Here is a 22,402-nt window from a genome sequence, read left to right as displayed (position 1 = left end):
CTATAGTGCGCAAAATATTCATTGTAATATGTATAGCTTTTCGAAGGAAATGCAGCCAATTAAACATGCCTTACCAATACCGATCACCAGTAAGCAGATTCAGGGAAGAGATTTGTAGGTTCAAACCATTTTGGAATCGGTCCAGCAGCTTCCTGTAGGCTGTAATGGTTGCAACATAATCTATCAGCTTATCAAAGTATGTTCACTTAAAGTGCTTGTTTTTGCCACTGACAGGCTCAGATCCAGGTGTCAAGCAACATAACCAAAAAGGATTACGAGACATGATGATTTCTTTAAACCAGAAAAAGCCATGTAGTACTTGCTCACTGCAATGCCACCACACTCCATTGACTAAATCAGTAATAACACACGACGGTTGCTGTTCTAATGCTGCTGGGATAACTTAACCATTTAAAAATACACAAATCACAAAATAACACAAGTAAACTAACAAAATTACATTTCTTAATAATGGAGTCTGGTGGTGTTGACTACTGCAATGCAACGGTTAAAACAGGATCTTACCTTAACAAAAAAAGCACATTGTTGTCAGACACCATGAAGAACAATTGGATCCTGTCAATGACTGAAAAAGGGACTATTGCTAGACGTACCTTGATTGGGAATATTTTCCTGCAGAGATTATGTTGCAGCTTTTGCAGCCATATCGCAGCTGACAGCTGAGGCGATCTTCGTTATCTACCAGTCATTATAAGAACAAGTGAAAACAGGGCCCTTAAACCTGAAGGCCTTTGCAATCAAACAGACACAAATATAATTGTAAAAGTTTTGACACAGCAACACAGTTTATCTGGGAGTTGCACAACTGAGAAAAACACAAGTATTCAGTTTATAATGAGTAAATGAGACTGTGTAATTGAAATGAATCACACCCCAAAGTAGGACTTACTGTAATCAGCGGCATGCAAGTTGCCAAAGCTAAACTCATGAGAATAATCACTCTCAGAGACACAAGCGAAACATGCCCACATGATCCGACTGACCAGTGGCCTCTGGGGAGTCGAGTGCATAAACACATCAGTCAGTCTTTTGCCCCAAACCTTTTCCAACAATTACAAAAAAAGAGAAATTAAGGACCCCTACAAAGGTTAATCTCTGCCCTCAGTCCAGTACTTCTACTGCCTGATAGTTGCTCTTCTGTGTGATGTGTCCTTTGGGAACAGCCCTTTTACACATCTTGGCAAAGAAGCTGCTGCTAAATAAGCCACCAGCTGGTATAATGACACTCTTTGTATTGCCTCGCTCTGGACTGTAGTTGGCAGTCAGGAAACCACAGGCTTGTACTATGTCCTGTGTGAGCTTGTATCAAACACAGACATGCATGTAGGAACACTGACTTTTCTACTGTCCCACAAGCATTTGGGCACTCATTGTTACAGCTTGTTTTGCACTAGCGCAGTTACATATATATGTAGACATATGTAGACACCCACAAGTCTACATAATGCATGAACACACCCCAGAGCCCAGTTGTCTGATGCTTGCAGCATTTGTTCCAGCTCAGAGGCAGTGGGAACCAGCGTGTTGGCAAATAATTCCTCTCCAGCCGCCCCTGAGCTATGGCAAAAATGCTGCAGCCAGCAGCTCCAGCCCTATGGGTGGTAATCTGCCCTCTCACATCACTGACAACAAACCTGACTGCTGCTGCTTTGCAGAAATAGCTATCTAATTCCTACACACAGATGAAGAACACACACACACACACACACACACAACATAAACAGAACCTGTATTGGCGGTCAGTAAGCACTGACTGTGTATCTATTCCTTTGTTGCCATACAACAGTGATTACCACATTAAATTGCTTTCTTGCCACCCGAGAAGTTATTTTTAATCACCATTAGACACCACTGTCTCATCTTCTTCCCCTGCAGCTAGAAAGTTTAAGCAGTTCTAAAATGGGAAAACAATTGATGCTTCTCTCGCTCACACTGCGCCGAATGTGTTGAAGAGTGTTTCCCTCAAGGTTCTGGAGTTTCGCTGTTCTTATGCCCTTTATGAGTCATTCTTCTCGTTAGCCAGTCCTACAGGAACTACCCTCTCTACAACAACAACAAATGCCCTTTTCACTTGTAGTCACTCATATGGATTGTTTCAGTTGTGCAAAACAGGGGTGGAAACACGTCCTCTGGGTTGTGCTTTTGTATTCGGTCTGTTTATACCGATGGAACCCAGTTGGGGGGCGCTTTCTTTTACATTATTTATGTTACTTGGTATTTATACCAGTTAAGTATAGGCACACAGTATCCCAAGACAAGAGGTGATCCTTGTTTGATTCTTTTATGCTTGGCTCTCCATTGCTGAGTTTTTGGGGATTATAGAGCTTCTTCTACACTTCTTAAATGAGGTGCTTCCTTCTTGGTTGGTTGGTATGCGGATGGCTATGGCTCAGTGGTAGCATTGGTCGTCTTTTAATTGGAAGGTTGTCAGTATGATACTCAGCTTCCTAAGTCTAAAGTATCCTTGGGCAAGACAAATTGCTTTGAGTGGTCGCTAGAGTAGAAAAGCGCTATATAAGCATATTCCATTTACCATTTAGTCATTTCCCTTATCCCATATCAACTTTTCTGCCCTTCTCTGTAATGAAGACACCTGACCAACACTAAGCTAAAACATCTCTACAGGCTTAATGAATGCTGCCAGGGTTGGGTGCTTTCACTTCCCCGTGGGGTCACCTATTCTTAGCATCAGCGTTGTCTGGATAAATCATGCCATTAAATACTATATATAATAGAGTGTGTTTGCAAGTTATAGCTCATTAAGGGCAAATGATCTATATGAAACATCTTCGCTGACACAATATGACTGCTGGTGGTTTGGGATTTTTCACCAACACTTTTGTACAAACTCAATTTAGCATATCCACACAGCGGCCATTTTCCTCTGCTGTCATGCTCAGGGTGGGAAGCTCTGATGCTGTTCTAATGTCCTGCTGCTGTGTTCCTCTTGGTCAGTCCAATAAATGTAGCAAATCTGACAAATTGTTTTCAATGACATATAACCCATTAGGTACCCTAAGGCAAAAGCTAATGTTAGCATTCAAACACATCCTAGTTTACACCATGTTAGCAAGGAAGTAAATGCCTAGCCAAAATGATGTCGCCTCTTGATTTACACCTTTCCTGTTGTATGATGACCAAAGTATTCGTTTTTAGCCACTTCCTCGCCAATAGAAATATTAGCTAGTTAGTGGCTGAATGCTAACGTAAGCTGCCGTCTGACTGTAGCTAAAAGGTTATCAAACATGTTTGAAATACGGCCATGATTTCCCTCCAGATTTTCTACATCTATTGACTTTTCAGACATGTCAGATTCCATATATTAATAGGACTTACATTGTGGAACACAGCAGCACAACACTACGGCTGAGTCCCAATTTAGGGGCTTCAACCTTTGAAGGAGTTGGTCTACGGAGGATGCGCCATTCATAGCCTGAGTAGACCGTTAAAGCCGAACTGAAATGACACGGTCTGGTCTACAGAGGATTTGCATCTCCAGCTGTTCCCGCCCTTAGCCTTGGGTCACCAAACTAACTAGCTAGCATAACTAACGTCACATAAGTTAACCTGTTATTTTAAAAATAACTTGTTTCAAGGGCCCTTTTGTTTTTTAAAACATGTGTAACACTAGCTATTCGATTGAGTTGAAACCAAAACTTTTACATTTAAAGATGTATTCTTCGGTCGTGCAAGAGTCGGCCATCTTGTTTGAATTGATGCGCAATGCATCTTGGGATACGTTGGGCCGCGAAGGATGCACCCGATGGATCCTTTGCAGCCCAGGAAACGGAGAATCTGCTCATTGACTTGTATAAATAAATGCAAATCAATGGCTGCCCGGAACAGTAGAAAATAATATACATTTACTATCTGGCATGGTTTCGAAGGATAGCTATGATGTTTAATACAATTCAGATTTTAAAAGAGTTGGGATGTGTTGTTTTCGACATATATTCAATTGAAAACAAGATATTCAAAGTTATAACTTTCTTGTTTTTGTAAATGTGTGCTCATCCTGAATTTGATACCTGCAAATTTTGTTGATGTTTCACACAGCATGCCAGCGTTTTTGGAATAGGGGTTGTCTGTCTGTTTGTTATTCTAAACGGGCTGAAATACTTCTATGGTCCTCAGAGTTCATCATCTCTGCAGCAGGGGGTGATGTTTGACAGCCGGTTGGCCACCTGCTAGCTCCTGGTATCTCTCTACCATATTAATGAGCCTGTGGTGGCTTTGGCCTTAAACCCTGCAGGCTGTGAGTGAATTGCACACCAGTTGCACTCAAACTGAAGCCTTTGCAGAGGAAAGGTTGTGGTTTGAATCCCAAGACTCAAAACCAGTGCAGAAGTAAACAGTGAATGAAGTGAGTAGTCTGACAGGCAGAGTAATGTGTTCGTCCATTCCCTCTCTCTTTCACCTCACTGTGAGACTAAAAATCCAGTGTGTGTCCAAAAGTCTTCCCTAAAACAAAGTCAGTGCCCAGAATTTTTATCCTATTTCCCCTCTTAAGCTCCATTTTGCTGATGCATCATCAAACATGTATTTTGGAAGATGAAAGAATCTCATGATAAAAGGGAAACCTCTGATTTCCATCTGAATTGCCTCAATCTCACCCTCATTTTCCCTCTGTTTATCTCTCATTTTCTCTTGCCTGGGTTTGCAGCTACACTGTGTGTTTTTTTTCTCTGAACCTCTCACAATCTGTTTCCCTTTCACTCCCGTTCTCTCAGTTCTTTCCTTTGTTCTTTCTCCTTTCTTCACAGTTTTCTTTCCTTTTAATTGTTTAGTCTCTCATTCTCCTCTGTTCCCTCTCTTGTTGATTGTACCTGTGGGAGCTTAAGGCCCTACAGCTACTGTTATCAGTGCATGTGTGTGTGTCTGACTGTGTGTGTGTTAAGTGGTCATTAGGTCGCTGACCAGTCTAAAGTGTGCTGGTGCCCCTGTACGTACACATTGGGATGTTTTAGAATATAAGAGACGTAAAGGAAGTGAATGCATGCTGCGGCACACTTACTGATCTTCATGTCAGGTTTTTTTTTGCACTTAAGCACATTTTATTTTTGCACTGTTCTCTGTATGAAACAATGTCTGCATGATTCAGCACACGGGCCGACTTGTGAGGCACTTTTTGCTCCGACTACATGCTGTGCAGGTTGTTTAATCGCTGAGCCGTGTTCTATTTAAAGTAAACTTTGAATTCCTGCAATTACGGCGCCATTCATGTCCCTCTGCTGCAATAGAAGAAGAGCTGAATTTTTCATTGCATGCTTTCTGTGTTTGTTTGTTGCATAAGAAAATGCGGCTGATGGTAGGTTTGATGAGCCCTGCAGCTTCAGTAACGTAAGTGGGCATCAGCATGACCAGGCTATTATGGTTTTGTTATACAGGCTACGTATGATGTCTGATCCCATTCATAGCCTGGGTAGGCCGTGAAAGCCGAACTGAAATGAGAAGGTCTGGTCTACCCTTTCGTCACCAAATGCCGCTTCTGTTGCCAAGCAACAGGTAGCTAACAGGCTAACTAGCTAGCATAACTAACGTCGCTTAAGTTAACCTATTATTTTAAACTAAATTAGTTTCAAGAGTACTTTCGTTTTCTTAAACATGTGCAACACTTGCTATTCGATTGAGTTCGAAACCAAAAACTTTTACATTTAAAAGTGTATTCCTCGGCCGTTTAAAAGTCCGCCATCTCGTTTGAATTGGAGCGCAATGAATCTCGGGATACGTTGGGCCGCAAAGGATGCACCCGATGGATCCTTCGACAGCCTTCGACGCGCTTCTGTGACGCAATCGGCCCTCAAATACGGCCTTCAAAGGCACCCGCTTTACCGGCACCTGGCGCTAATGCTTTCTTCTTCTTTTGTAATTTAATGGCGCTCAGCAAACAGCTTTCAGCTGCGCTAAAGCCACCGTCTGGCGGGAGTACCGCATTACAACCAAGCACTGGTTAAAACATTACAGAAATATGTATTTTTCAGATGCGATAATAGTCGCATGAACTTTACGATTTGTGTATTACGATTATATATTTGGTTCCTATTTAATGTATAATCTGTTATTTATTTTGAGTCCCATATGACGTTATATGCAGGTTCTTATTAAAGCATAGTTTAGGTACATGGTGTATTTTTGGGTTTGTTTACTGTTTACTGTATTTGGAGTCTAATTTGAAACATACCGTTACAGAGCTCAACTTACAATCTTATTTTGTGTATTTGATTGAATTGGGTTATTGGGTTTGTAAAGGATAATCAATACGTTTAGTGGAAATTAATCTGTAAGCTTAGTTGTGTATTGACTATTTTACACAGGATGTATTCGGCAGCATTTCTCAGTCCCTGCCTTAACTTGGACGCATTCTGGTTTGAGATCCAGTCCAGATCCAGTCCTGCTACAACACTGACCTACTTACAGTGTGAAATGTCCCTGTTGCATGTTGCATTGCTGTCGACTAATGCTTTTACAGCCCCTCTGAACCTTTGTTTGAGAGTGTAGTAGAAAGAGCAGGACGCACTGATTCATAAAGAAGAGAACTTGGTCTTTTCCAGACACGTCTAAAAGTAATAATACAGCGCAGCAGGCGTGCGGGGAGATATTTTTTAATAATGAAATGTTTTATTTATGCAACACACCCATATGCCCCTCTATTGGCTTAGTTTGATCAAGTAAAGACCTTAAACACGAAATGAAACACATGAAATATAGTTTTTTCCCACTGTGAGTTCTGACCACTTTATTCCACCCTGTAAAGGAACTTTCCTCTCCGACATCTCGGCTCCATCTGCGATACAGACGCGGGTGACATATCCAGCGTAGCAAATCAATTCTCTTTGCTAGAGGACATCCCGACAGCTTCCAGGCAGGGAGACAGGGAGAAGTTGTTAGAGTCTATTCAAGCTTCTTTCTCTCCTTCTTTATACCAACAAAGACGAGGCTATAAACAGTAACACCCAAGGCCCTGTGATGCAACGATCTTCACTCAATGCCCGTTTGTCAGCTTTACCTACTTTTAATCCCACCTTGTTGCTGCTGCTTGTATTGTGAGATCCCTGCAGTCTGTCAGCTCTGAGACTGTTGATGATGTTATGCTGTTGTCTTTTTATTCGGTCAGACATGCAATTTGATTGGATACTCTTAGTCTAGACAACATGCAAACAAACTATTTAAGACCGTGTATTGACCACTATAATGTGGCAACACGTTCTCACTCCTAACTAAGGCAGTTTGACGAGCTGCCCCACACTCAGAACTACGACAGGTACCCCATGTCGTCAGTTTTCCATCCAACTGGACTTTCAAATAAATAAAATATAGAATTTGGCGATAATAAAAGAGCAATGTTCGGTTAAACCTTCTGGGAAACAAATCATATTGTGTGAGTTTTGGACGTGCAACAATAGCTGTGTCCCAATTCCAAGGAGGCGGTGTTCGGAGGATGAGTCATTCGTAGCCTGTGTAGACCCTTAAGTTGCGTCACCAGCTGTTCCTGCCCTTACCCTTGTGTCACCAAACACTGCTCCTGTCACCTAGCAACAGGTATGTAGTGGGCTAACTAGCTAGCATAACTAACGTCACGTAACTTAACCTGTTATTTTAAAGATAATTCGTTTCCACAGCCCTTTCATGTATTGTAAACATGTGTAACGCTACCTATTCAATTGAGCTGAAACTAGGGATGCACGATATTGGATTTTTTGACGATATGCCGATATTTTCCAACCCTTTTACCCATGCCGATTTCGATACCGATATATTATATGGCACGTTTTTTACATAACATTTTCTTTCAAAGAAAACTATAATATTCATACAACTTAGACAGGCTCGGATGATGAGATTGGGCCCTCCTCGCATGACCGGTGCTGAGCGAAAACTGCCATATCGCAGACATCTTGCACCCTTGTTCATGCTTGACGGAAGAGGGGTGGTGCATGCAGTGCACGCACGCACTTGCGCCGAGTTAATGTCGTAGCATTACGTCAAGCTTTTTAAGGGAATCATCGAGCATTTAGGCAGAATTAAAGTGTTGTTTTATCGGTGAAAAATATAGGCAAAAAAATGATGTTGATATGTCATTTTCAAGCCATAATCTGCAGATACCGATAACGTGGCGATAATATCGTGCATCCCTTGTTGAAACCAGTAACTTTTACATTTGAAAGTTTGTATAAAGTTATGTATCTCCTGACTTAAACGGCACATCACAACAAAAAGCAGACAGCGTCCAGAAATGACGTTAGAGTGGCTCCTACAGCGTCACATTCTAAAGTGTAAGGCCGCTGTCCGAGCTGACGTGTGTGACGAGTTAGGAGGGAGAACGGGCCGACTGTGAGGTTAAACGTGATCTTTTGAAATTAGGTCATAAAAACAGTCACAGCGAACAACAACGGTGGAGATTAATGGTAGAAACAGATCCAAGATGTCATAAACTGTGCAATAATCCTTGAACCAGATGCTCAATGTGGAATAAGTTACAACAAGCAGATGTGTGAAAACATTCAGCAAAGAGCATAAAGAAACACAATGTAAAGTTATTGTACAATAACAACAGGTTTGTGATGAGATAATTCTCTTAAAATCCTCACGGGAGGCGTGAAAATCCTCCAGCTGCAGCGTGGCAAATCAACATTTGACACTGGCAGCTTTGACTCTGTCGAGAGAAAAAGATTATGCGAGAGTGTGTGTGTGTGTGTAAGAGAGAAGAGAGACTCTGTCACACACACAAAGCTGCTTGGAAGGTGTGAGTGGAGTTCTGTGTCAGTAGAGGTATAGAAATGACTTGTGAGCATACATGTAGAAGGACAAAGATCCATTAGATGTCTTCAGCTTCATTCATGTCCTTTAGTTCTCCTCCTATAAGGAGTGCTGACAGGCCTCAGTCAACCTGTCATGAAGCAAACTTTGCTGTCGTTCTGTATTCTGTCACGTAGTTCCACCACACTCAAAGTTCTCCTCCTTCTTTCATCCTTCTTCCTCAGCCCACCAGGGAGCACACACTCTGTCTCTCACACGGCGGTTTGATCTCTCTTCATCTTACACACTGACACACACAGAGCCCGGGGTCACTGTGGATGGGACTCTTTCAGCTTATAGTGAGCCAAACTTTCCTTGCCTTAGCGTTTGTACCCTATAGAGTCCATACAGTTCAGCCGAGGCGTCAGTTTGATCTTCCTTGGGTCGTCTTAGGTCCTTTGTGGGACTTGTTCTCACTGCCAGCAGAGTTTCTTGTTTCAGTTTAGAGGATAGGTTCACACTTTTTAAAACTTACATGCCTTCATCCCTGTGCCCTTTTTTTAGGCACTGGGAGAACATGCAAACTGGAGCCTTTTTCTCACTGGTCAAAAAACCCGCTAACACCCGGCTTTTTTGTTTCGTGGGAAAGGTTACAATCGGCATTCAGACCAGGGTCAAATGACTGCAGTAGAATCATGTTATTATCGCCTCGGCTCCGATCGGCATTGATGGGAACACAAAACCCGTGTCGACACACTAATCTCCGCCCCCTTTCCGGCACGATGCTATGCTAACTCCTGCGACTCCTTGTCATCTCAGCTACAGATTCCGCCCGTCTCCGTCCAAGCAGCGCTTGAACATCGTTCCACATTTGTCGCGCCGAGTTTGATAAATAGACTGAATGAGTAATAGATACAATAAAGACCTAACCACCGTAACATCTTCACTGTTTACTAACCCTGTTTCTGGCATGTTTGTGTCGTCAGACGGTGACGCAGCAGAAAAGAGACAATCGGCATCTATAAGTGGGTCTTCCCATGTCTGAAAAACCTGCGTCAACATGCTAAATTTAGGTGGGAGAGAGGTATGGGATTGGAACCAGGAACCTTCTAGCTGTGAGGCAACAGTGCTAGGCCTGTGGATGGTCCCCCATCTCCTAAAGCTCTTAAGAAAAGGATCGCTTCACTTGTAATATGCTTAATACTAAAAATGTAGGATATTTGTTTGTAGATGTCTTAAACTGATATGTGTTTTCACAACAATACAGAGTCTGTGTGTTTCAGTGTATGGGATGGACGTGTGGAAAAGTCTTGAAGGTTAAGTCGAACGTTATTCTTTCAAACTGTCTTAAAGGGGCCGTTTCTTTAGAGTGGATATTCTCATATTTTCATGTGTTTCACAGGTTCGGGTGTTTATTGTTCACAGTGAAAACTGCATAACTCAGTGTTTCTCCAGAATTACATTTTTAAAAAAGTCGCCTCTGAAACGGGCCGTTCAGAGCAGCTGCAGGTTTCTATGTAGAACCTTGCTTTCGCTAAAATCGACTAATCGTCATTCACCGTTGTTCACCTCAGGCTGCCTTCTTGCACGAGCTTGTAGTCAAGTCATTAAGATTTCAAATTCTGATACCTCTTGGCGATTCTGTCTCGTACATATAAGGACGAATAACCGATCCCAGAGCAGCCATGTTTTCTACCACTTTGGAGTGACAGTGTAGTGCGGCCGGTCAGCCCCCAAATATGTCCCCTTTAAGGAGCTATAATAGAGATGAGGGCAGGTTGTTAGAGCTGTTTGTCTTTGCTATTAACATGGATGATATGGGGATTGTAAAAATTGTACATATGGATTAATTGTTGTAGCAATTGAGATTTTTAAAAAGGTTTTGTTAATGCTTTTATTGTTTGTTCTTGTTTGCTTTATTTACCTGTTTTTCTTTGCATTACATGTTTGAAATACAAATATCAGTAAATCTTTGACTGATGTGGGTCTAAACTTGAAAACACTTAAATCTCACAGTTTATTTTTTGTATAAGTATAAGTACTCACCTTGCCACTCACCTTTAACTTGGCAGTTTATTCTCTGCCTGAAGGACATTTTCCTGCTGAACTAAATCTCTTTGACACTTTCCTGCAGGTTACCAGGCCCCTCCAGAGTTCCTGCTGCAGGCAGCGGGGCCTCCAGGAGCCCAGGTTCCTCCAACCTCAACCGTCGCAGCCAGAGCTTCAACAGCATCGACAAGAGCAAGCCTCTTCAGTATGCCAGCGGCAACGACAGAGGTAAGGACGACGCGTTACTGCTCTGACTTGTGTTGGAAAGACAGAGGAGGTAGGGGCAGCCACTTCTCCATCCCGACCACTTGGTGGCGCCATGACTCAGACAGACGAGCCGAGGGCTGCAGAGAAGCCCAGTCCCTCACTTAAACAACCAGTCTGCTGAATCATCCCCAGTTCTTTATTCAGAGTGAGTTATAATGGCTGCCATTAAGCGGAGGCGGTGACAGATTTTCACAGCAAAGCAAGAGACATTTGAGAGATGGACAAAGGGGCAAATTCAGGCCGCTGCCCTGTCGAGCATGATGAAGCTAATGAGAGTGATTATGCTTTTTAATGAAGGCTCTCACAGTAGCTGAAATTTTAGAGTGTACATATGGTGATTTATTCACAAATAAATACTCATTAAAACAGCCTCTTTTTGTTGTGAAGAGCAGAATTATGAGGTCACACTCATTCGATTAGTTACAATATTTCCGATTGGCTCATTCAGTTTATTTGTAATAGCTTTACAATTCCCTCTTGGCTCCGTCAGAAGAGTCATCATTACTTATCGGCTCATACAGTGATAATAATTAGAACCACTCCTGATTAGTTTATGATATTATGATGACAGCCTTTTGCTTGGCACGCAGTGTCAGATGTTTTCTCACTAATGAGATCTTGCTTTTTAATCTGGAAGTGCAGCCCTGTCACTGAGGAAAAACACTGCAGGGTGTAGTCTGTGGAGCCGAGAGAGGATCAATAGGAGGTGATGGAGGTGGAGGAGAGATGCAGTGAGTGGCATCAGGTAGCAGTACAAAAAACAGCTTCGGGCAAACTCTCCTTTTTAGTCTCTTTTGTTTCCAATCCTAAAAGTACATGCGATACGTGCTATCCGCTTCTTATTTCTGTCTGCAACTTCAAACTCAGAGCAAAGATGAAATGAAATAATTGAGAAATCACGTGATGTGTCCTCTCCGGACCAGTCGCACGGTACAGCTGAGTCCTGGCAGGAGACAAACCTGGAGTTTGCAGAGAGATAAGACACCGGGCGTTTGGAGCTTCACTGCAGGAGAGATGAAACAGTGTTTTGGGCCAAAGTGAAAAAAAAAGAAAGAAAAATCAATTGTGCTGAAATGTCAGTGGTGCAGACTGAACCTTCTGGGCACGGGCAGGTAGCAGATAAAGCAGGAGACAGAAACGGATACAGGAAGTGTCTCACACAAGCCTTTTTACACATCTACAGGTTTATTTTTTCTCCTACAGATAGTTTACTTGCCTCCGTCATGATCCAATATCTTTCACCCCTTTATCTTTTTTTAACCTGTAACTTTATAAGCCTTTATTTTTTCTACATACAAAAATTCGGATATGAACGGATAATGCGATTTGAACAGATATAGGCAGTAACTGAAATTTCACAAGAATGTTTTGGTCTCAGATGTAAAGAGAGATTATAGGATAAAACAACCATGATGTTGTCTTCCCCCATCCTTAAAGAGCAGCTCCAGTCATTTTTTAAGACATATAAAATGCTCCGCTTGAAATAATAAATTGTGCTTGATATGTTTTTTCTGTTTAATTCCCTTGTAAAAATCCTCCCAAGGCATCTCCTCCTTCTCCCTCATTAAAAATTCCTGAATCTGCATAGGCCCCGCCCACTATGCAAAATTCAAACCGCCCCCTCCGTCACGATACAAAACACGTCTCTGCCATCGTTTAGTGGCAACTTGTTGAAACTTAGCTAGCTTGAAATGTAGTAATTAGCAGTAGTTACGTTAACGTTAGTAGTCAGTAGTGAGTTTGCAATAATTACGATGACGGTGACAGCTGGTTGCGCATCGCCGAAGTGGTTGCCATAGGTTGCACATAATGATATGCATAGCATCTCCCTGTCCATTAACGGGATTGGCTCCTTAGGTTTGTGACGTCTCAAACCTGCCAATCTGAAAACGTGTTGTTCAGCCTGTCCTTGGTACACTGCAGTTTAAAAGCAGACAGGCCCAGCCATGGAGATGACTGCTGATGTTGTCCCTGATATGTCTTGTAGCACATGAAGAACACCACATGGAGATGTTTACAAGGTTAAACACTGGATTTTCACTGGAGGTGGTCTTTAATAATGTCTATTGTTTACTATAATGAGTTTATTTCGTGTAGTATTTATTATTATAATCTTTCATTATTCATCTTTAAATATGTTAACGACATATTTCATTGTTGTCTTATTCCATCATTTTTTTCACTTTTGTTGTGCATTAGTCCCTTTCTACATCCTACATTTGGCTTGAAAAGCACTTTGAATTCATTTAATAACTTTGAAAGGTGAATAAATCAAGTTTAATCAATCAATATATTGATTCACCAGATTTGTTTGCAGGGCAGCGTGAAGCTTGACAGACGTTGCACAGGTGTTATTTATAGCATACATGTGATTGACCTTACAGAGGACAGGCTACAAGTTAGGGAAACCCTCTGAAGTGAAATCAAAATAGCCTTGAGAACCTTTCAAACATATTTTAAAATATGTCTCAATACTTGAAATCAATATTACTTGAACTGTTTTATTTTGAAAGATGACTTATGTTCGCCTGATCTGTCAGTAAAATAGAGCTACGCATGGTTAGAGATAATGCTTTTTGTTTGTTTGTTTTCATCCAGACATGTATGAACTGCAATGAAGTCGACCCTTTAGAGTGTTGTTTTGTTTTTCTACTCAGACTGCTGAAGGTCTGACCGAAAGAGCTGACAGGGCACAAAGAGAGTTGCGTCATTGTTGTGGGCATGCAGCTATCTAATGAGCTTCAGCCAACTAAATTAAACCATCAAAGAGCACATATTTTTGTTGCAGTCGTAAGAAAAGTTGGGACTAAAGAAAGTGGCTCTGCTAGTTGTTTGGAATGAGGCTGAGTAAAGTAAAACGCTGAGTGAAGAAGCTGCTAACATCCTGTCGCAAGGTGCTAATTTATCATCTGTCTGACAGTGATGTAATGGGGAGAGCAGCAAAAGTTGAAAAGCGTTCAGAGTGTGATAAAAAGCATCCACAACAAAGGCTGCAGGGTTTGGCAGAGAGAAAAGGTCAGTGCTTCATAACAGTCTGCAAGTTCTAACTGACCAGGAGTTGCATGCATCAGTGTGCATGTGTCGTCTAAAACACGCATCCCACTCGCTTAAATCCGTTCGTCCAGTCTCTGTCTTGAGTTGCAAACGGCACGTTTTGTGTGTCTGTGCTGTGTTTTTGTCAGCAGAGGGTCCAACGCCACCCAGAAGCAGTGACATTTCATTCCTCGGCCGCTGAGGCAAAGAGAAAAAAAAAAAAGGAAAAAGAAAGAAGAGTCTGTTGCTATGGCAACCACAAGTCACCGCTCGGTTAAAAGTGCGGTGGCGCTGCAAAACAGCCCCCAGGGTGGGGATGGAAGAGCAGGGAGGAAGGCGGGGTATCTCTAAAGACGGGGTTAATTGAATGGACACATAAACAGACACAAACACACGCAGAGTCACACAAACACTTGTAGCCTCTTTCATTCACGTTCATAAACTGCCTGAGGGCCGCTGCACTGTCTCTGAAGATGAGGGGTAAAACAGAGGACACACGCAGAGACGAGAGGATGCTTTCTTATCCAAATGTATATCAGCATCAGACGGCTGTCACACACACACACACACACACACACAGAAATATACAATTAGAGTGACATTTCTTTACACCAGCTGAGTTGTGATATTATGTCACAAACTGCACATAAGAACAAGACATCATCGTGACGTCACCCATGAGACAAGAGGGTGGAGCTAGAAAGGAGCAGGGGCTTAGCAAATACTAAGATTATCATTTAGAGCTAGGACTAGCTTGTTTAGCAAGGTGCATGTGTAAGCCATTTAAAAATGAAAGCCCTATTTCTTGTGTCTATAAAGTAATAATCTCAAAGATTTTCATTTAAATCGCCCAATGAGGTAACACAATGGTGATTGAGCCTATGGTTCACTGATGAAAGCCTTTGCATTTACAGTATTACAGACTGGGTGCCCAGTTAGTGACGCGTTTTCCATCAGCCAGCAGTGGTTGGTCTGCCAGAGAGGGTAGGCGGAGCTAAGCGGCTGCTTTTCCGCTCTCTGCAAGTAAACAGTAATCTACCGTGGCTGAAAAAACAAAACATGGATGACTAGAGATACAACTTCAAAAATAAGTGACAATCTAAAGAAAACTCGACGCTCAGATGAAGGCAAACAGTCTAAAAAGGAAAGCGACCGTCAGCGAGGAAAGTCAAGAGTTACATCCGTAACACAGGGAGCCAACCGTAGACGTGTAGTTACATTGGAAAGCATCCTCCTGCAGTTATTGTACATCACCATTAGGTGCTGCCCAAGAGAACAAAACTGAGATCTTTGAGATTGTCAGTTTACAAACAAAGCTAAAGAAATGCTTTTTAGGTTGACGTATTAGTTACCTGTCAATCATAAGGCACCCATGCCCTAAACACACCGTTTCATCACTGTTTTTTCTCTACATTGGGACCTAAATTTATTTTAAAACTATGATGCTATACTGTAAAAGACTTGAGACTCGAGATTGAGACTATAAACTCTGTGGGAAAATGTTTATTGAAGTTATAAAACAACATAGACTCATAGACTTACAACTTCTTTATGAAACCAGTGATGCCCCCTGATGGTTATTTGAATGAATGCAGGTTTCGGGCACTTCCATTGTCTTCACTTTTCAAACCCAGTTGGATTTTGAAATGATTTCAGGGTTAGCAGCAGTAGTTTTACACCTGTTGATGAAAATGCAGTCTTTAAAGAATTCGAGAAGCAGAAGATTTGCAAGCCTTATAAAGTCTTATGTATTTCGGTGAAGACGTAGCAAAGTGTATAAGCTGTTTTGCATTAAGAGACATGCTGGTGAATAAATTCTCTGGCCTCTATTAGACACCTATAATCAGATATAATATTTAAAAGGTCTGTGTTATTGACTGACAGCATGCACTTTTCACTCCGGATGCGACACGGTGCACTGAGGCGTTTTCAGGCATGTTTTATGGTTTTAGAGAATGTTGTCAGAAGTGTGTAAGCCGGTTAAAGTCTCTCGGCCCCAGCCCCCCCCCCCCCCCCCCCCCCCCCTCCACAACCCCTGCCTGCCTGAAGGAGCTTTAAACTGCAGACTGATGGTGACTCAGAGCCAGCTGAACCCTGCTCACTGTGCTGACTGACAGCCAGACAGACGCTCAGTCTAATGGTGCATAACTTCATGCTGTCACTCTGTCGCCTTCCTCTCTTTATTCCCGTCTCTTATTCTGCCTCCTTTCCCCTCTGAAGTCGCCCCAGACTCATATCCGGAAGGAAATGCGCGTCTATCTGTATGTGTGTGCCTGTTTTCTGTATTCCTCAAATACTATACTTATCTGTCAGATAGTGAACCCTGTGTGTGTGTGTGTGTGCGTGTGTGTCGGAGACAGGTAGAGGGAGGGAGGGAGAGAGGAGTGCTGATGGCTGGAGTATCAACCAGCCATGAAAAGTGTGGTGTGTGTAAAGGTCAATGCTCAGCGATGGACGCTGAAACATTTATTTTACACGCGTGATGGATGTTTATGTGCTCTCTGTGCTTGTGTGTGTTTGTGTGTGTGGTTTGGCTCAGCGTGTTATGATATAAACCTGGCAGAAATAAACAGCTCTGTTATGCATCATGACTTAGCTTTCAGGCCTGTAATGGAATAAATGCAAGCGAATGTGATAAGTGGTCAAAATATAAACATTTAAAACCAAAATATGCAAAAAAGACCCGAGACAGCATCTACAAACCATCTAAAGCAGCAGGGCTGGGTTTCAAAACACGATTTTTTTTATTTCAATGTCGAAAGATAAAATCTCTAAAATCTTCATTTAAATAAATCTCTGTTAAGTCACTATCTATCGCTGAATGAAGTAACACAATGGTGATTGAGCCTATGGCCCGCTGATGAAAGCCTTTGCATTTGCAGTATTACAGACTGGGTGTCTGGTGAGACTTCACAAGCGGCGCCAACTTAGTGACGCGTTTTCCATCACCCAGCAGTGGTTGGTCTGCCAGAGAGGGTAGGCGGTGCTAAGTGGCTGCTTTTCCTGTCTCTGTAAACAGTAATCTACTACGGCTGAACAAACAAAGAAAAGTTGGATGACTACAGATACAACTTCAAAAATAAGTGAAAATCCAAAGAAAAAGAAACAAACTCGACGCTCAGATGAAGGCAAACAGTCTAAAAAGGAAAGCGACCATCAGCCAGGAAAATCAAGAGTTACAACCGTGAAAAAGGGAGCCACCCGTAGACATGTGGTTAAATTGGGAAGTGTCCTTCCTCATTTACTGTATGTTTGTCACAGATTGTCAGTGTAAGTATGACTTCAAAAGATATGCAAACTTCATTTTAGCACAGGCAGCTAGCTGCTTTTCTGATATCCCCCTTCTTAATAACATATAGGCTAACAACAGCTTAATAATATGACTTAGTTCTTGTAATATTTCAGTGCGGCCCTAATACTCTGTCGTAGTTTTACCCTATCACAAATCTTTGCAGGTAAATTATCTTTACAAAAATCTGCAGTGTTTTTGAGAATTGATTTAGTATCAAAAACATAATATTGCTATACTAAAATGGGTGGAAGTCAGTTCTACATGCTTGAGTTAAAGGTACCCTGTGGAGTTTCCTAGTCATCAAACATGTTTATATAAGTGTTTGTAACTAAAACACTTGGGAGGCAGTTTTAAAAACACTTTAACTACAGGTCAAAAACTCCACAGGGTATCTTTAAACGGTGAATTGACTGCACTTATATAACTTCTTCCAACCACTCAAAGCATCTCACATCCATCCTTTCACAGTCACATTCATACACTGGCAGGATCTAACTAATGTCATCCATTACATCCACACCAATGGTTACACCTTTGGGAGAAGCTTGGGTTCAGTGTCAGACCAAAGGACATTTTGGCATGTAGGCTGCAGGAGCCGGGGATCGAATTGCCAACCTTCCAATTGAAAGATGACCCACTCCACCACTGAGTCATCCTACAATCCAGAAAGTGTATGTAAAGCTGGGTTTCTCCTGTAGACTTCCATTCTCTGCAGTATTGCACTGAGATAAATCCCTGGATCAGAGGCAGACACCAATTTCTACACTCACTGTAGCCTCTGTATGAAAGACATATGGAAGTTTGCAGTGCTCATTCTTTTTTAAATTGGAAAAGCTCAATTTCTTTCTTGTTACTTCAGTCCCTATGGACATGTGCAACACGAATGAATTCAATACAATCCCAGAAAAATGTGTAAAAAAACAGGTAGGTTCAGGGATGCTCAGTTCACAGTATATGAATACTCCTAGAGGATATTGATCATCAAAAGACTAAGGATGTTACACAGTGAATCAGGGGTGGATGGTTTCCTTTTCCTCCATGTCAACTCAGCTGGTGCAATCTCTTTAGTTGTCACGGTTACAACATGCCTGCCTGTCCCTTATAACCTTATGCTATCCACCTGCTAACATGCAGTGACAGGCCTCTATAGAAGTTGAAATCAGGGGGTGGAAGTGTGAACGGGAAGGTACGGCACGCTTGAGTGCAAACTCCTTCGAGACACCAGTCATAGTAATAACAGGAATCTTTTTCTTTTAACCCAACCTGCTGTTGATATTCTGCCAGTTGGGAATGAGCTCTCAATTTTTACTTTCAGGAACTCTGAAAACTTCTGAAAGTTTCCTATTGTTGCTGGAATTTGGAGCTGAATGTGTGAAACCATAGATGAAGACAGCAGGAGATCCAGCTGGGACATTAGAAAAATGTTATTTCTCATTTTGAAAGACTGTAAAAGTTTGGCATACTCTGAACTTGAGTCTCCAAACTTAGAAAATCCTTATCTGTGTCAGAGTCACTACAATGAGTACTATTACCGTATAAAACAACATCTTAACATTGAACTCAAACCAATCAGCAGCATCTTGTCTTATGTACAGTCTAGTTTAATAATCCTCGTCTCTGTTTCTGCTTCTCTCTCCCTTACTGATTCAGAAGCGGTGAGGGGTATCCCGGCACCTGGCGGGATGAACGGGAGCGGTATCGGTGGGACAGTTCCCACCAGCCTCAGCGGGCAGCAGCTGGCCTCTGCCATCCCCTCTCCCACCACCGGCAAGTCCTGGCGCAGCAAGTCCATGAACCTCAAGCACAGTGCCACGTCGTCCATGCTGGCGAGCCCAACACACTCACCCTCCCCCACGCACTCACCCCAGGGCTCTGAAGGCCTCATGCCACATGGAGGCGATGGGTCCAAAGTAGGGTCCACTGGTGTTGGTGGACCCCAGAGGTCCATGCTGGAGAAGTTCCGTCTGATTAACCCTAGATCAGCCTCACGAACATCTCCGTCTGTGGCAGAGATGTCTCTGCAGGAAGAGGATGACCTATCGGAGTACGGCGAGGATGGATTGACCCCCACGGGGTCTGTGTGCAGCAGCGGCAGTAGCAGTGCTACGACCAAGCAAATGCCTACCAAGAACCCTGCATCGTCCCTCAATGCATCAAGCAAGACTTCTTCCTCCCCCTCCTCTTCATTTTCTAAAGCATCTGCCAACAGCAGCAGGTCCGTTGCATCGTCCAAAGACAAGGAGGACAAAAGCAAGTATGGGAAATCTAAAGACAGTACCCCACCCAAAGAGGAGCGCGAGTCATTTGCTGACCCCACCAAGAAGACCTCCAAAATTGGCAGCCTCATCCCCAAAGGAGGGAAGCCTACATCTGGGAAGAAAGATGGCAGCGGCATTCCTAAGCCAGGACTCAAGGCTCCCTCCACCACGACGTCCAAGAGTCAGTCGCAGAGCCAAAGCCAGTCCGCCTTGAACAGCAGCGGGAACATGCGGGGTGGAGACGGGGAAAGGGCCAAGATGACCAAAGGAGGGCAGGGTGGGAGTTTCTACATACAGCGCTCCATTGGGGGCCCAGAGGGCAAAAGGACCAGCATGACCTCCTCCACCAGCACCTCAGCCTTGTCTGGGTCCAGTGGGATGCTGGGAGGAGGAGGAGGGGGCGGAGGAGGAGGAGCGCTTGGAGGGAATGGAGTAGTTCAGCTTCCTCAGCAGCAGCAGCACAACCATCCCAATACTGCCACTGTGGCCCCCTTCATGTACAGGTGAGATGTGTGTATATGTGTGTATCAATAGGATGGAGACACAGGGCTCCAAGGCAGTGTGGAAAACTTCAACTCAAAGCAGAAAAGCACCCGACGTCATGGGCTTTTTTTTTTTGATTGTCTAATCGGTTGAAAGGAGAAGCGGGCCTTCTGTCAGTTTACAATATAACGGTGACAGCTAATTAATTGGTTGCCTTAACAACAGTAAAAGAAAAAGCTGCTCCAGCTGCTAAAACGCTCTCTGTTTGTTTGGGTGTTTACTTCCCAAAAAAAAGCAGTGCGGTGCGCAACCCCTTTTTTTTTAATAAAAGAGACGAAAAAATATGGAGGGACGATAATATCATATGATTTGTTTAATATGTTTGAAAATGCTAAAAGTATAGCTAGCACCAAGAGTTTACTTCCCTCTTTGGGAAGAGATGCTAGGCAGTTAAATGTCTTCCAACTTTCGACATAGGAGTGTGAACTGAACCGCCCCGATGAGTAATTGCACGTTTTCCTCGGGCTTCTTGATAAACCCAAATTTAAAGCCTTGTAAGCTAATAGCATACACAAGCAGAATGTAACATCAGTGTTATCAGTTGAATTTTAAACCATGTATTTACATAATGAACATTTATTTATTCGTGCTCTGATGTCGAACGTGGTCTGAGAAATCTACGAAAGAGTCGGGAAATTTGTTTCTGAAATGGAAAATTCTGAGGAGCCTCGGATACATCTGTAATGAGCAAGGCTGTTTATTTCCATCGCTCAACTCATTTTTCCCCCAGGGAGGTTAATATACTTACCCTTTTTCTCAAAGTCAAACCTGCACACATTCAGAAACACACACACACACGCATACAGTATATTCACTCACACACACTCCATGAAATCCTGGAGCACTCCCAGCCATCAGCTGGCGCTCCCCACTGTGCATCTTGCTCGCGCCTCCACATCTCTTCACAGTCATTACAGAACAAATTAACATCCACTGCCTGCCGCTTGCCAAAGCCTATTATTTAACTGTCTGGGTTGCATCTTTGATGTGAGAATCCAGACAGGGATTCTCATGGCAGCTTTCAGGAACCCTCTCCCTTCCTCCTCATTCAACTGGTGGTGTTTGGATGCATGCAGCTGGCGCGTGCTTCCCTGATGTTCCAGCCATCAGAGGTGCAGGAAGTGGGTAAATCTGCCCAGCAGGGACGATTTTCTCTTACAACAGCAGAGGTAATCCAGGGGGAAAAATGGAAGAGCCGCCAAATTCTCTGGGATGCCTTTTGTACTCGGAGAGAAAGAGAGTTAGGAATCCCATTAAACAAGACTTAATCCCCCAACCCTTTACTCCCTCTCACGTCTTCCACCTCCGATGTGCACAGTCAGCTCTGCCACGTTCAGCAGTGCCGCTTTCCAGCATTTGCATGACTTTAATCCCACACATTTAGCAAGTTAAACTGCTGTGGCTATCAGTACCGGGCAGATTGTCAGCGATACAAAGTTACAAAGAAAGGAAGCAAAAGTGAAACTGTAGAAGTACAGACGGCCCACGCGATGAGCAAAAAAGAACCCAAAAAACAGTGTAAGTGTACCATCTGTGATGTCACCACAGGTTTCTGAAGGAACATTTTGACGCTTCCATTGACCACATTTGTATCAGAAGTCAGAGTCTAGAAATTTCAATTTGAACCACTGCCGCAGCTCCCAACATACCACCCACTGACTTCTTGAATCATCACCAGAAAACCTTAGCTATTAAGAGGAAGTTTTCATACTTACTTCCGTCCGGGTTGGGAGATATCATGATATCACTTCCCTCCATCGATGATTATTGACAATTTTGATGACCTATTCTTGCTTCTCCTGTCGTATGGCATTTCTTTTGATGCAACAGAACAACACACCTGTTTAATGATTGGCTGTTTGCGTGTAGCACAGTACAATATGAAAGGATGTGATTGGCTGCTTATAAGCGAAGGATATTGCATTAAATCCATTTAAATTGGTCCATACCGTAACCAAGCAGCAGTGTGCCTGTGGTGCATTGAGCGGAAGGAGTCTGTACTCATTTGTCAGTTATCCCAGCCTGCAGATGCTTCTGACTGCGGCTAAATTGGAGCGGTGAGAGCAGCGTTTCAGTCACCATTACTACATAGTCCCCACAAATACAAGCAAGACAAAGGACATTGATGAGACAGAGAACTGATGAATTCAGACAAATGTCAACTAGGAAGGCTTCCTTTTGGACTGTTGGCCGACATTACGTT

At 42.9% G+C, this 22,402-nt stretch overlaps 1 protein-coding gene across 1 annotated transcript in view; it reads left to right on the top strand.

Moving 5' to 3' along the window:
* Positions 1 to 22,402, top strand: part of nav3 (neuron navigator 3) — a 237,103-nt gene that overhangs the window by 108,575 nt on the left and 106,126 nt on the right. The window contains exons 7-8 of the mRNA XM_069671283.1: positions 10,892 to 11,034; positions 19,049 to 20,159. Coding sequence (XP_069527384.1) covers positions 10,892 to 11,034; positions 19,049 to 20,159 — 1,254 coding nt within the window. The remainder of the gene's footprint in view (positions 1 to 10,891; positions 11,035 to 19,048; positions 20,160 to 22,402) is intronic.

This window comes from Semicossyphus pulcher, unplaced genomic scaffold (assembly GCF_022749685.1).
Source record: "Semicossyphus pulcher isolate SPU_LCO1_2020_fin unplaced genomic scaffold, fSemPul1.0.p SCAF_20, whole genome shotgun sequence".
Taxonomy (NCBI): domain Eukaryota; kingdom Metazoa; phylum Chordata; class Actinopteri; order Labriformes; family Labridae; genus Semicossyphus; species Semicossyphus pulcher.
The sequence above is the reverse complement of the archived record's forward strand: the minus strand, read 5'-3'. Positions and strand labels throughout refer to the sequence as shown.